Source organism: Marmota marmota, unplaced genomic scaffold (genome assembly GCF_001458135.2).
Source record: "Marmota marmota marmota unplaced genomic scaffold, marMar, whole genome shotgun sequence".
Classification (NCBI taxonomy): Eukaryota; Metazoa; Chordata; class Mammalia; order Rodentia; family Sciuridae; genus Marmota; species Marmota marmota.
This window is the reverse complement of record NW_026000082.1, coordinates 11,867,399-11,883,468: the sequence shown is the minus strand read 5'-3', so window position 1 is coordinate 11,883,468 and position 16,070 is coordinate 11,867,399. Positions and strand designations below refer to the sequence as shown.

General features: G+C 38.9%; 1 protein-coding gene across 7 annotated transcripts in view; it reads left to right on the top strand.

The window, feature by feature from the left end:
• Positions 1-16,070, top strand: part of Tceanc2 (transcription elongation factor A N-terminal and central domain containing 2) — a 37,424-nt gene that overhangs the window by 1,018 nt on the left and 20,336 nt on the right. The window contains exons 1-3 of one of the 7 annotated variants that reach the window (XM_015484961.2): positions 7-144; positions 721-864; positions 10,215-10,356. In XM_015484961.2, the coding sequence (XP_015340447.1) occupies positions 88-144; positions 721-864; positions 10,215-10,356 (343 nt within the window). In that variant the 5' untranslated portion in view covers positions 7-87. Of the gene's footprint in view, positions 1-6; positions 169-317; positions 338-717; positions 865-10,214; positions 10,357-16,070 lie in introns of those variants that run through there. The other 6 variants (XM_015484960.2, XM_048815337.1, XM_048815338.1 and 3 more) reach the window with 6 other exon arrangements.

Genomic DNA, 16,070 nt, shown 5'->3' with positions numbered 1-16,070 from the left:
GCGCCCCGCCCGCCCCTCGCGGTGCATTCTGGGGAGTGTGGTTCGCAGCCTTCAGGGGACTGGGCGGCTGAGCAGGCGAGCGAGCTTATGGCTCCGACGCTCGCGGCTGGCGGGGTTTTCGCTGGGCGCTCTTTGGAGGCGCAGGTGCTGTCAGGGCTGCTTTTCGTGGTGGGTGTCCTTTCCCGCGCTCCTGAGTGCGGGGTAGGGGCAGAGAGGGTGGTTCCTTTCCTCCCTCGGGGTCCGGAGCCTGACAGTCGTGGTTGGACTCCTCTGACCATTGATCAGTCCTTCCTGGAGATGGCTGCTTACTGTGAGGACCCTGCCAGGCCTAGAGGAGGTCGTTGCTGGTCACTAAGTCAACCTTTGGGATCGGGGCTGCGGTGGGGTAGTTGTTTAACAACCCTGACCCTAACCCTTCCACGACCTTCCTAAGTTGGAAGATAGTTTCTGGCCGCTTGCCCCGAGATCGGGATCCCCTCTACTGGCTGCGCTTCTGGAAGCTAGGAACCTCCTAACCCAGGAAGTAGACTTTCTGTATAGTTTCAGGTCTTAGGCAGAGTCCCTCCCCCGCCCCCAAGAACTCTTACTTCCTGTTAATACCGTCCAAGAATCACCACGATTCAGGAGTGCTTCCAGAAAACCCAGTCGTTTTACTTTGGGGAACACACACATCATGGCAGCCTTGATGAAGTTTTAGAATCTGCTCTCTTTCTTAAGCAGAAAACGCTGCGAGCACAAGAAGGTAGTTGGAATCCCCTAACGATGGATAAATTCGTCATTCGAACGCCTAGAATCCAGAATAGCCCACAAAAGAAAGATCCTGGAGGAAAGATTTACAAGCAGGTCACGATTGAGTCTCTGAAGGTGAGAGGGGATCTGAGACTAGAGCAAATGTGCAAATACTGCGACAGCAGACAGTTCCAAAGAGGTTTATCCTGGGATTCCCATGAATCATTTTTTGCTATGCCCTTCCACAAAGTTTATGTGACTATTCCATTGCTGTTTCCCCAGTATGCTATCGCATTTCTGTTTATTGATTCCCACATCCCTGCTACATTCTTCTAATTATTCTGGCTTTTAGATATGTCTTCTAGCAGGTAGGACAAGCCCCCTTGTATTTTGTATGTTTGTTTGTTGTTGTTTTTCTTTTGGAAAAATTTCTGCTCAGGAATGTTAAACCACCAAATATAATTCTATGTGCCCTGTCCAGACTTACTAAGGAGTGACTGACAGTGCTTAGAGTACTGTCATAATTTACCTGCCACAACTATATCACATGGCCTCCACAGCTGTAGCTTGGCCTGAGAGACTTTTAATGGGCTTTGCTACCTGGAACTCAGTTTTATTTATATTATCAAGGAATAGTCAAGGAATATATACAAAAATCCAATGAACATAGGTATTTAATAAATACCTAAGTGATTATTATTTCACTAAAAACAAAACAGCTTGCTGTAGGCTCCTTTTGTCATCTTGAGCCTACGCCTGCATTTGACTTTTTCATTTTCATTTCCTTTGTAGGTTCTGTTCCTCCACTAGATTCCTAATGTTTTTGCTCTCAGAGTTCTGTCACATTTTATGTTATTTGGCCAGGGTGGCTCTAATCTATCTCAAAATTTTCTATGCAGATAACTACCAAACCTGAACTTCCAGTCTGTGTCTCTTTGAAAGGGAGAGGGGGATTTGGGTTTAGAGACAGCATACAAAGAACTATGACAACAAAGCAGCAATTTGAGTGCTTGACTCAGATACTTAGTTGGACTCCTTTTCTATATGTCTCACAAGCTTCCCAGACCCATAAGAAAGCAGTGAAGGGGACATAGACAGAAGCATTGGGTCTGAGGCCCTGCTGTACATCTGGGTGATCTTTAGCAAGTCAGTCCCTTCTCTAAGACCTCAGATCCCTTATCTACAAAATGGGGAGGTTGAACACTATTGGTGTTTATTCAAGGGGCACAGTTGTTGTTTGGGGCAAGATAATCTTCATTACTTGAAATTACCTATGAGTTATGAGTTATAGGATGTTTAGCATTCCTGCCTCTGAAGCATTAAACACAAATAGGACCTCCCAGTGTGAAGACCACAAATACCCTATCTAACATATTTCCAAGCAGCAGGTGGTTGAGACCTGCTGAACTCTAGATGAGCTTTAAAGTCTCTTCTACTTTTGTAGTTCTATGACTTCATGGAACATAATCAAGTTTTCAGTTATCTTGTTTCATCAGAATATTAATAACAACTAAAGGAAGGCTCATGATGTCAGACCCTCTAGAGGAAAATGGGTGGTAGTGGTAATTAAACTACATGTATGCTTACCTACACACACTTTTTGTTTTTTTCCAGTACCCAGGGGTGCTCTACTACTGAGCTATAGCCCCAGCCCTTTTTATTTGTTATTTCAAAACAGGGTCTCTCTAAGTTGAACAGACTAGCCTCAAAGTTGCAATCTTCCTGCCTCAACCTCTTGGGCCCCTGGGATTCTAATCATATGACACCATGCCTAGCCCCTACTCATTATTTACACTCTGTTCGTTGTCAGCCTCTCACAGTTCCAAAGATGACATGCTCTTTTATACCTCTGTACCTTTGCAAATACACTATATTATCCTGTTTTCCTGAAATGCCTTACTTCATTGTCTTAGAGGCAATATAGTATAGTAATTAGGAACACAGACTTTTGCCAGGCATGATGCCACATACCTGTAATCCCCAAAACTCAGCAGGCTAAAACAGGAGGATCACAATTCGAGGCCACCCTCAGCAACTTGGCAAGGCATGAAGCAACTGAGCGAGACCCTATTTCAAAATATAAAGTTAAAAAAAAAAAAAAGAGGGACTAGGGAGGTAGCTTAGTGGTAAAGCAACCTTGGGTTCAATCCCCAGTACCAAGAAAACAAATAAGCAAAAAAACACAGACTCTTGAGCCAAATTTTTTTAAATATTTATTTTATTTCTTAGTTTTAGGTGGACACAATATCCTTATTTTACACTTATGTGGAGCTGAGGATCGAACTCAGTGCCTCATGCATGCTAGGCAAGTACTCTACCACTGAGCCATAATCCCAGCCCCATTAGCCAAAATATTTGTGTTAAAATCCCAGTTCTGCTTTTGTGACCTTGGGTAAGTTATTTAATGTCTTTGTGTCCTCGTCTAGGGATTAATGCCTATTTTATAAGATACTGTGAGATTCGAGTAAGTCCGTATATATAAAGTGTTTGGAACAGAGTCTGGCACATACTAAGTACTGTGCAAGTGTTTGCTGTTATTGTTATTATCATTACTTAATGAAGTCCTATTCATCCCTTATGACGTAGTTTAAGAGTTTTCTCTACTTTGAGGCCTTTCCTGACTACCCTTCTCTCCCCCAGATACAGAGCCAATCTAATCAGACGTGTCCCATGCTATGCCCTGAGCTTCTCCTAGATAACTGTATCCATAGTATTTTCCCTGTAGGTTAAAGTTTGCGAAAGAGAGAGAGAGAGAGAGAGAAATATTTCTGAATCTCGAGCTGAGGAAGTATAATAATTTTGTGTCCTTAGTACCTTAGCACAGGACTTGTTAAGAATGAAAACATTGCAGTGTCTGTTTTAGTGGTCAGAGAAGGCTATGTGATAGGACCCCTTAAAGGGACAGGAAGGTGGAAGTATTGGCATGTAACTGTTCCACAAGTAGCAGTTGCTGTTTTCTTTCTTTCTTCAGTACTGGGGATTGAACCCAGGTCCTGCACATGCTAGGCAAGCACTCCACCACTGAGCTGCATCCCCAGCCCCCAGGGTTTCACAGAGTTGTCCAGGCTGGCCTTAAGCTTGCAATCTTCCTGCCTCAGCCTCCTAAGTAGTTGGGATTACAAGCATGCACCACAACAGCTGGCTGTTGTTTCTTTTATAAATGCATGGTGCTTACTTTCAGGTGTGTAGAATGGCAAATTGAAGGCAAGGTGAGCTAACTGAATTCTAGACTGTTAGCTAGGTCCACTCTGGGCTGAGGGACTTATTCCCACACACCAGCATCATGTTTTAATTCCAGGAATTTACTGAATATTGAAGTTTTTGGTTTCCTCATCAATCACATAAGGATAACACCTAATAGTACCTAACCTGCAGAATCACTGTGAGGACTAACTAAATGCATGTTCATAGGACTGAGCATTGTGCTGTCTATTAGTAGAAACTAATTATTTGCTCTTCTTACGCATGAAATAGGAGCAACTTTTGTAAAGAGCTGAAGGTTCTATGAACCTTTCTTTCCTTTGTAGGACTGACTAACCAATATGTTGTCTGCTGCCCCCACCAGTGCCCAAGTTATTGCTTATGAGTAAATCATTTGCCCTACTGCTTTTGTCACACCTCATATTACACCCATCCCTAACTATAAAGACTAACAGTAATTGAGCCCATTTCTATGAGCCAAGTATTGTACTGGTGCTTTACATATATTAAAAGTCTTAGTAACAGTTCTGTGAAATGTATGCTTTAAAAAAAAAAAAAAGACATTTATTTTTCAGTTGTAGGTCGGCCCAGTACCTTTATTTTATTTTTATGTAGTGCTGAGGATTAAACCCAGTGCCTCATGCATGCTAGGCAAGTACTCTACCTCTGAGCCACAACCCAGATTGAAATGTATGCTTTTATCATTTACATTTTGCAGTTGAAGAATATACAGCACAAAGAGATTAAGTAGCTTGCCTAAGGTCATGCATCTGTTAGTGGCAGAGCTGGGGTTTGAACTAGATAATCTAGATCCATAGTGTGCCCCCGTAGGGTAAACTTAAAAAAAAAAACAAAGGCAGATTTCTGAATGCCAACCTGAGGAAGTATAAAAATCTTGAGATATTAGGATCATTGTACTTCTGTTATCAGTATACTGCAAGTAATTTTGCTGTAGCCTTATCACATTCAATAAAAGTGATACTCAATAGAACTCATGTAGTGTTCATTTAAATGGTAAAGGTTAATTTGGTTAATCTCTTATTAGTCCCTTAAGGAGAAATGATTTCTGTTGATTTCAATAGCAGAATTTTTTAAAATTGAAAGTTCCTAGAATATGCTTTTTTTTTTTTTTTTGCGGGGGTTGGGTGGGCAGTTTTAGCATTTCAGAATGTTCTGTGAACCTTTCTTTCCTTTGTAGGACTGACTAACCAATATGTTGTCTGCTGCCCCCACCAGTGCCCAAGTTACTGCTTATGAGTAAATCATTTGCCCTACTGCTTTTGTCACACCTCATATTACACCCATCCCTAACTATGAAGACCAGATGGAGAGCGTTATCTTCTTTCTGGCATAACTTTCCACTACTCATTGCAGCTTCCCCAGTGATAGTTTTTGTCCCAAGTTTCCATGTCCTTTTGTATCCTAAATAATTCAGGTAAGAATTTTCATTCTCATATTTAGACAGATACAAGGAAACATTTTTTCAACATATATAGAATTCTTTTGCTCTGAAAACTGACTTTTTCTACCATTTCTTCCTAAAATTTCAGATCTGAAACACAGTACATAATTTTGTGCAGTTATATTTACTGTGCACTGAGGATAGAGAAATAAATAACATATTGTTGCTGCCCTGGAGTTATTCGTAGTCTAGTGGAGAAGACAGTCTCATTGAGCAATGTATGCAGAAACCATGGATTTGGTAATTGGAATCTATACAGTTTACAATGAGACCTAAAGGAAAATGTGGTCAAATGTGGTAGGAGAGAGGCAAGTAAAGCTTCATAGAAGAGATGATACTTGAGGAGAGTCTTAAGAAGTAAGTAGATTTTTCTTATCAGGCAAAGAGCATCCCTAGGTTAACAGTGTGAAATACTGTGATTCATTTAGGTAGCTGCCAATAATTTGATGTATCTGAAGGTAATGATAAGACCAAAAAGAATATCAGGAGCCAGGTTATGGGAGGCCTTTTTTATCATGCTAAAGAGTTTGGACTTCTATAGTTTCATATGGTGAAATGATCTGACAGGAACTCCTAACCCAATTCTAACCATGTAGAAATGCTATATATTTAAAAAAAAAAAAAAATCTCCAGGAGCCAGGTGCAATGGTGCATTGCCTGTAATCTCTGTGGCTTGGGAGGATGAAGCAGGAGGATCATGAATTCAAAGCCAGCCTCAGCAACTTAGCAAGGCCCTAAGCAACACAATGAGACCTTGTCTCTAAATAAAATACAAAAAAGGGCTGGGGATGTGACTCAGTAAGCACCCCTGGGTTCAAACCCTTGTACCAAAAACAAAATAAAACAAAACTCCAATACAGAGCTAAATTTGAACACAAGAAAGGGAAGGGGCTGGGGTTGTGGCTCAGCAGTAGAGCGCTCGCCTAGTGTGTGCAAGGCCAAGGTGCTGGGTTCGATCCTCAGCACCACATAAAAATAAATAAATAAAATAAGGTATTGTGTCCAACTATAACTAAGAAAAAAAAAAAAAAAAAAAAAAAAAAAAAAAAAACAAGAAAGGGAAATCATTTCTGATGTGCAAGGAAGAGAGAAGAAATTAACACCCAAAGCTGTGATTGGGAGCTGAAGCTAAATATTTCCAGTGAATATTGAAATCAGATGCAATGCTTAGGCACTGGAGTTGTAAGAGGGGCCAGGAGATAAGGCTACAGGCTAATATGATAGGAGCTGGAACTGACCCCTCACATGAAAAAATGGCAGGGCTGCCATTTTTGTGAAAAATGAGCTAGAAAAATTCTATCCACTGGGTTGGGGTTGTGGCTCAGTGGTACAGTGCTTGCCTAGCACATGTGAAGCACTGGGTTCAATCCTCAGCACCACATAAAAATAAGTAAATAAAGTTAAAAAAGAAAACAGGGCCGGCAGTTAAAAAAACAAAAACAAAAATTCATCCATTAGTCCAAGAAAACAGCATGAAGACTATAATCTTTTCTCCAGGTCTTAGATGGAAAAAGAGTTGACTATATAATACATTAGAATCACACACTTACTGCTGTGCATGAAAATATATATATATAGTTTTAAGTTCACACTGTCTGCAAAGCTGAAAGAAATTCACGTAAAATCTGGTCTAGTACCAGGAGAATCCAAGGTCCTTGGCAGGGGCAAATGAGAGATTTCCCTGTTAAGTACTTCACGTCCTAGGATATACAGAATGTCCATGGTAAATAATCCCCTTTAAAAAATGAACTCAAAGTCAAAAAATTATAAGCTTTATAGATTCTCCATCTCTAGAAGTGGAGGTAAGAGAACAATCTAAAAGAGATTTTAATTGAAATATGTTTAGAATGTTCATGGAAGTGGGAATAAGGACATGAATAGAAATCATAAGAACAGGATAGTATGAAAAGAACACAGGCAAGTTTGGAGGAAAGACCAGAACTTGTTCAATGAAAAAATATATTTGTTGGAGAAGAAACATATTGTTCTGTGTTTAAAAGTAGACAAACCATAGTTAAAGAGAGAATTGGTGAATTGGAAGTTAGATCTATCTGCATTACAAAGAAATAAAGAGATACAAACATGAAAGAAAATGAGATATTAATAAGAGTTTTTGAAATAAAGGCTTTTGGGAAGAAGATGTATAGATTTTGTTGAATAAACATCTTTAAAATGATAGAAGTAAACACTAAAATGAAAGAAATATGGTGTCTAACTTCCAAACCATAAAGAAAAAAACAAAACTAAACTTGGTCCATTTCATAGAAGAGTAAGTGATGCCTAATTGTTAATCAGTAATCATAATAAATACAAATGGACTAAACATCCATATTAAAAGGTAGAGATCATTGATTGGATAGCAATAATATCTATCTTTTAATAAAATATTTATAAACACATTTTTCTTTGTGAGGGAGCAAAATAAAGTAGCTTTAGGCTATTTAAAGTATATTGACCCTGAAAAGTGGAAAGTAAATGGGTGGAACACATACAAAAAGCTGTTACAGGCAGGAGTTCATTGAAGCAATGTTTGTAACAGAAAAAATACAGGGAAAGAAATCCTAAATATCCATTAGGGGAATAGATTTTAAAATTCCAGTCATTTGTATGAAAAATAATGGAATACCATCTGATATTAAAATAGATCAATTGGGATTGTATATATCAGTATCAATAAATCAAGAAAATTTGTTGAGTTAAAAATGCCTGATGTTGGGGCAGTGGTTGTAGGTCAGTGGTAGAGTGCTTGACTAGCACACGTGAGGCACTGGGTTCAATCCTCAGCACCATATAAAAATAAATAAATAAAGGTATTGTGTCCATTTACAACTAAAAATTTTTTTTCAAAGCCTAATATTTTCTCCTTTTCCTTTATTTATTTTTCATGTCACTTAACAATAATTATACTGTTTTATATTATAGAGATTATAGAAAGGGATTTTTTTCAACTTTGATCAAGGACCCTAAAGGCTGAGAACAAAGTAATAGGTAGCAAATGGTGTTCTCAAATGAGATTTTGGACCATCCATGCAGAACTTGGGAAGACAGAAACGTTTGACCAGTTTTAGAATCCTGAACCCATTACCCACCAGAGGCTCTAAAGAAAGTTGAAGTTAAATAAGAAGGAAGAGAGAATTCCTTCCGATGAAGTGAGAGTACTGTAGCAGTTTCACTTGGAGAACTGGGCTTCAAGGAGTTGGTAGACTCAGAAATTAGACCTGTGCCTGAGAAAATCCAAAGATGGAGTGACTAATGCCAGAGAGAGAAGCAACTGGGGAAGGCTGATACTCTTGGAAACTTTTAGGACAAAGATGTGGGCAATCATGGGAGAAAATGCTGGCTGGCATAGAATAGAATTAAAGTGGCTGGGTTTACAAGAATCCTTGGACCCCTACAGAGAGAGTCTGTGTGAAGTGGGTTGCCAAAAACTGGGAACTTAAGGGAGGACTTGTAAGTGGCTGGCTGGAAGAAGCAGTGCCCACATTATGGGTACCAAAAGTGAGATCTCAGCAATGGGAGCTCTCCAAGGAACTACAAAAGCCACCCTGAGAGAAAAAGAAAGAGTCAGCTTCAAATATCTGCCAATTCAAAGAGCACTAAAACCTGATTAGCATAGTATCACAACAAAGTAAAACTTTTCCTTTGCTCCTTTCCTTTTCCCAGCTTTGAACCTGGATGAATGGGGAACCAAAGCAAATAAACATATTGGGGAAGAGGAGAAACCAAGGCCGGGGAATAGAGGAGTCAAACATACCCTCCTCCCACCATGGCTTCTAGACTTGAAGCAGACCCCAGCCAAGGGAGGGAGATGGGACTTTTAGATAGTTGCTTTTTATTTAAGTTGCCATATTGAAAATGCATATAGCAAAGTACACAGATCCTAAGTGTACATCTTAAGAAATTTCCACAATGTGAACACATCAGCATTCAGATCAAGAAACATTACCAGGATCCCAGAAGCTATAACCCTTTCTAATTCCTAACTGCCCACCTTCCCAGGGTAGTAATGATCCAAGACAAGATTTTTTATTTTGCACTTATGAAAGCAACTTCATTTTTTAATTGTCTCTGTACTTAAAAAAGTTATTAGTTGAAATACTTTCAAAATTAAAGAAAAGTTAGAACACAGTACAAAGAACTTTCCCATTCCCTTTACCCATATTCCTTCATTGCTAATATTTTACACTTAATGGAAAAATGCATATCAACTTTAAGATGGTAGTTTTTTCCTGGGAATATAAGGGTGGAAATGAGTTTGGTGAAGAGTATAAAGGGACTTAAGTTTTAAAATGTTTTGTTATTTTATGAGGAATGGCAAAGTATTAACCTTTTTTTGTTATAAGTAGTGAGTTACTCTCCTGAAGTTTTAAAAAAATTCTTCCAAAAAGAGTTTTCTCCTCTACAAAGTAGGGAACTATTGAAGCATGCTTTTTATTGTTGAAATAAACATGCCTTTATGACCTCTGCTGTCTGTCCATGCTTGTGAATTAAGACACTCTTAGGTGATCTATAAGGTTGATTCACCTCAGCATCATTTTTCTTTTCTTCTCTTTCTTATTACCTCTCACGGCTAAGTGCCCAGTAGTGTCTGACATGGTAAGATTAAAACTTGCACTTTTCCTAATAGATGCAACTCTCTTCCTGATTTGCAGTAAGCAGGACCTGCTTTTAAGCAATTACCCATCATTTGGGGCCATCAGACACACTGTTCAGGTCATAATCAATAATTCATATGTCAATAGGAGCCCCATTAGCTCAGGTGAAGGCAGATGTCTTTCTAATGAAAATGTTCCATTTTCCAAATGACTTTTCTTTTTCTCAGAGAGTTGTGGTTGTAGAAGACATAAAAAGATGGAAAACTATGTTGGAGCTTCCTGATCAAAGCAAAGAGAATCTAGTTGAGGCCTTACGAGAATTAAAGAAGAAAATACCCTCCAGGGAAGTGTTAAAATCAACAAGGATAGGTATGTTCCTTCAGAATTTTATGAAAAGTCTTGTTTTTTGTCTCCTTTCTTCCTGCTTTCCTCTTTCCTTCAAATTTTAAGTTATCTGTCCTACTAGGGCTTTTCCAACTCTCTGGATAAGGACCATTGTTTAAAAACTTCTCCATTGGTTGCACCCAATACTTTTGTAATATATAATAACATTTATCAGAAAATGAAATTAAAATATACAAAACAAAGCCCCAATTTTTAAAATTAGGTCCAACACATATAGAATAGCTATAAAAGTTTCTAAATGCTTCCAGTTTCTATACTTACCTTATAGACCAGTAACACAGTGATCTATAGATATCATTTTGAGTGTGCAAAAATGAATAAGATATGGTTCGTGACCCCAAGGAACTTAAGGTTTGCTAGATGGGACAAGCATTTAGACAAATAGAAGCAGTGAAATGCTGTAAGTTATAAATGAACATATAATATTCTGGGTACCATTCTGACCTGGGCAATATATGCTGGCACAAAAGACAAAACAGTCACTTAAATCGGGGAATTAAAAAAAAAACTTCGAAAGGGAGATGACAGGTTTTAGTTAAATCTTGAAAGAAGCTTGGCTTTTCTGTATTGAGTAGAAATAATTTGCAAAGCCTATTTAAAAAAAAAAAAAGACACCAACAGCAACAAACTATAGTAACATTTGTCACTGTGTCATTTATTGTAGCTTTGGAGATATATCAAAGGTAAGTGAGAGACTATGTTGAATTGCCATTTTAGTACAGTACGCAACTGTGGATAATATGCAAGGGAGGGCCAACATGTGTTCCTCAAGCTGCTCCCAGTTCCCTAGGGAGTCCAGGGCAGTCATTCACAGCTGCTGCTCTTGCCCTCATGAGTACAGCCATTGCCTTGTCTGCCTCCCCTTGACCTCTTGTTTCTGAGAAGCAGGAGAGAGAGCTGCTTCAGACTGGCACTAACAGCTGGGAAGAGCTGTTTTGAAATCCCCAGAGGGTCCCCCAAGAGTTTTAGAGTTGCACCCCTGTAATACAAACCAGAATCTGAGAAAATTAGATGCTTAAAGAACATAAAACCGTATCATTCTGGCCAAGAAGATTCTCCCATCTGCTGCTAGATTTTCTGTCTTTACAGGTTGTGGTCACTAGAGGGCAGTAAGACCATTCATATGAAAAGATAAGACATTTCCACCAGTAGAGGGTACTAGTGATTAATATTTTATGACATGTATGTATGTGCATGTTCATATTTAGACACCACGTGTGATCAGATTTAAATATCAGTGTGATAAACTGGAATTGTTCTACAAATGCAGAACAGATTATTTTAAAAAAATTATTTCTGTATGGCCTTTGAGTATAATTGTGCGAATGCTTTCAAGAGTGGGTGTGTCTGAGCTGGGTGTGGTGGCACATGCCCTGTAATCTCAGCTGCTTGAGATGTTGAGGCAGGAGGATCACAAGTTTGAGGCCAGCCTGGGCAACTTAGCAAGACTCTGTCTCAAGATAAAAAATAAAAAAGCTTAGGGATGTAGCTTAGCAATAGAGTGCCCCTGAATTCAATCCTCAGTACTTAAAAAAAAAAAAAGGTGGGTATGTCTGATGTTCAAAGATTTTAGCTCCAGGGTCATAGTGAAACTCAAGAGGGCTTGACTTATGAGAAGCTGGAAACCATCCAACTTTTGAACCTTGTTCCTTTTCTAAACCTTCCCTAAACTTGGAATATAGGGGTTTCATGGTTATGTCAGTTGAATGATGAAGATTCCATTTGAATCATTGCTTGAGAATGTTTATATTTTACACCTTTTAGCCTTTTTGCCTGTCACTATGCTGTAGGTTGTAAGGAACAAATACTTATTGAATATATTTTTTGTGCTAAGAATTATGCTTGCATAATAATGGAGAAAGGTATTGTTCCCTTCTTTTTGGAACAAAAAGGGAATAAGTCTAATGGAAAGACAGATATCTTAATGAGACTGTCATACAGTGTGATGAGCACTCTGATGATGGAGAGAAGTTAATCAAGTGCCTTAAGTATAAAGAGTAAAGCAGAAGGTGTTTGGTCTTAACAATGGATCAGTTGCTATCACTGTGTAAAAATTACCCATAATTTAACTGCTTAAGACATTATTTCACACAGTTTTTCTGAGGGTCAGCAATCTGGGAGCAGCTTCTCTGGGTGGTGTTGGCTCAGGGTGTCTTTTAAGAGGTTGTAATCAAACTGTTGACTGGGGCTGTAATCATCTGAGGCTTGATCAGGCCTTGAGGATCTGCTTTTAAAATGACTCCCTCACAGGATTGCATGGAGAAAGCCTCAGTTCCTCATCATGTGGGTTTTTCTTTAGGGCTGCTCATTGCATGGCAGCTGGCTTTCTCCAGAACAAGTTATCCAAGAGAGAACAAGAAATCTAGAGAAAACCAAGTGAGAAGACAGTTTCTTTTATAGCCTAATATCAGAAGTGACACACTGTCACTTCCCTCACATTCTCTTGGTTTGAAAGGCAACTACACAGTGTGTGAATAATAGGTGAGAATCATTTGGAGTGATCTTGTAGATTGGCTAGCACAGCAGGTACTCCTTTGTACTTATCCTAGATATATTATACTTCCTAGACCTGCAGATTCCTGTTCAGTTGTTGAAAATTTATAGCTATTATCTCTTTAAAAGTGTCTCTTTTGTTTTCTCTGTTCCCTTCTTCTGAGATTCTACAACCAGATTCCTTTTATTCATATTCTTTAGTTTGAGTGTCATCTTTTTAAATCTTGTTTGTTTCAGCTTTCTAGATAATTTCTTCAGATATATATCTTCCAACATCTAATTCTTTCTTCAGCTGATTCTAATGTACTATTTAACACATTCATTGAATTCTTTATTTCAAAAACTCTGTTTTTCATTTTTGAAAGTTTTTTCTTTCCCCTAAATTTGACTCTTGTCAGTGCTATTTACACATTCTTTTGATTATGTCTTTTATCCTTTGAAACGTTTAATACATAGCTCTTCTGTATTCTTCATCTGACTGTTCTTATATTTATAGGCCTTGAGGATTTATATTTGTTGTTTATTGTTACTGCTCTCATCATCTTTGCCTTCCCATGTGCTTGGTGGGTTTTAGCTGTAAGCTCATTATTTTATTTCAATCTATAGGAATTCTATGGGGTTAAATTGGAAAAGCTTCCCTCTAAAGAAGATTTGCTGCCTTGTTTGTTTCTGTCAATAGTCAGGAGTCAGCTCTGGCCTAGAACACTTTAGCATACCTTTCGAGGACCCTACTTCAGTATGTCAATACTAAGATTAGCTCTTGTACCTTATCACTGACCCATAGCTAAGTATTTCAGCAGCATTGCTATTGGTGTCAGCCCTGAGGATAGCCTCACCTCTCCCTGAGTCTACTCTTCTAGACTCTGCTAACTTTTTGGTGGGGATAAGGTAGCTTTTATCCAGGATCTAGTTGTGCTGTAGTGAAGGGGTACCTGTAGTCCACCATAAAGCCTAAGAGTTTGCTTTTTATCGTAAAGATAATAGTGTAATTGAAGAGTTTTGAAAAATCCTTCTGGTTGCCATGTGGGAAAGGTGTTGGGGAAAAGCAATCCTAGAGGTGGAAAGCCCAGTTAGGAAGCTAATAAATTATCTGAATATGACATGAGGGTGACCTAGATGGTGTAGTCATGGGGATGCAGAAATGTTGTTGAAATCAAGAGATGCATATGTGATAAAATTCAGAGGACCTAGAGATTGATTGGATGTTGGGGATGAAGGTGAAAGAGTGAAAGTTAGGGCAGGTGGTTGGATGGTGCTACCACTCTGTAATAAAGAACAGGAGGTTTGGAGGTAGGGGAATGATAAGTTCGGTTTTAGACTTATTGTGTTTAACATACTATAGAACATCCCAGGGGAAATGTTCAACAGGATGTTGGATGTACAAGGCTGAAACTAAGATTATAATTATATTCTTGAGAGTCATTATCAGCATATGGCTAGGAATTGAGGTGATCAAAATAGATAAGCTTGCCCAGGAGGAATATGTAAGAAAAGCAAGGAGCCAAGTCCAAAATCCTGAAGCACACTAATATTTAAAGGACTTGAGGAAGGAGACTGAGAAAGTGTGACCAGAGAAACAGAAGGGAAACAGATGAGAATGCTGTCATGGAAAGCATGTTTCCAATGGGAAGTTGGTTAGCAGCGTCCATGGTTGTCAAGTGGCCAAATAGCAGTCTGAAAATTGCATGATGGATTTTACCAAAGAATCATTTAGTAATCTTGTTCAGGACAGGTTCAAAGGCCAGGTTAGAGGCAGGAGCTTGAGGAGCCAGGAGGAGGTACAAAAGTAAAACTGAAAATAGCTCAAGAAGTTTGATATTGAAAGAAAAGAATGATGTGACAATATGAAAGGGAATGGAGAATGACCAAAGTTCTGATTTTTAAGATAGGAGGGAATCTTAGTATGATGAATGCTATTGAGAAGAATTCAGAGTGAAACAAGTTATTGTAGAAGAAAGATAACATAATGAAGTCACTAAGCTGTTAAGACTGGTGGATAATATGAGGCCTGGTAAGAAACTTGGATCCTGTTTTGATCTGTTTTATTTAGAATCTAGAATCATTTGCCCAGGGCTGGGGTGTGGCTCAGCGGTAGAGCGCTCACCTCGGATGTGTGAGGTCCTGGGTTTGATCCTCAGCACCACATTAAAATAAAGATTGTGTTCAACTACCACTAAAAAATAAATATTAAAAAAAAGCCAAATATTTGAAATTTAAAAAAAAAGCACCATTAGCTCATTCATTTGTTCAATACATATTGAGAACCTTGTGTGTAACATTGCTTATGCTGAGTGCTAGAGAGTAATGCCTGGTCCGTGTGTGTAAGGTACTCACATTCTCTCTGAACAAAGGAGCATATGGGGATGTAATTATTATTGACGTGTGAAAATACTAACATCAAGGGGTATACTAAGGTCTGTGGGAGTATACGATTTCTTTTGGGATTAACTGGGAAGGGTTTTTGAAGAAGAGGTGGAATTTTGCTAGGTCAAAGTGAGATCCAGGTCATTGCAGGCAGAAGCATGAGTAAAAGAATGAAGGCTTTAAAATCCTGAGAACAGCATTTCAGAATCTAGGATGCATGGCCAGGATAGGCAAGGGTGGAGAGAGGAACTTAAAAGCTGACCAGTTGAGTCTGGACTTTATGTCAGATGCCAGCATTCTCTAGAGTGCCTTTCTCAGAACTCTGATCCTATGAGGACTCTAGAGTTCAGATAAACTTGGGAAAGGCTGCATTACTATCTCTTCTGTCTTTGAGATTTTCAGTGGCCTGAGAAATTTCACAGTATAGAAATCTGGGCTGGGGGTGTGGCTCAGTTGTAGAATGGTCACCTAGCATGTGTAAGGCCCTATCCTCAGTCCCTAGCGGGAGGGAGGGAGGGAGAGAAGGAGGAAGGAAGGAAGGAAGGAAGGAAGGAAGGAAGGAAGGAAGGAAGCTATTAAATTTTGTTTTACCTGGGTTTCCCCATGAACTCTCTTATTTTTATTTTTAATGGAACGTCTGTTAGCAACCTATAAACTTTGAAAAAAAAATAATACTGGAGCCATTTAGTGTTTTTAAGGTATAGAATGATATGATTAGAGTTCTGGTGACAGGGGAAGAATATGTAAGAAAGGAGTAATATGGAGAAAGGGAATTCAGGTCATCCCAATATCCATTCAACTGAGATTTGAATACTGAACGC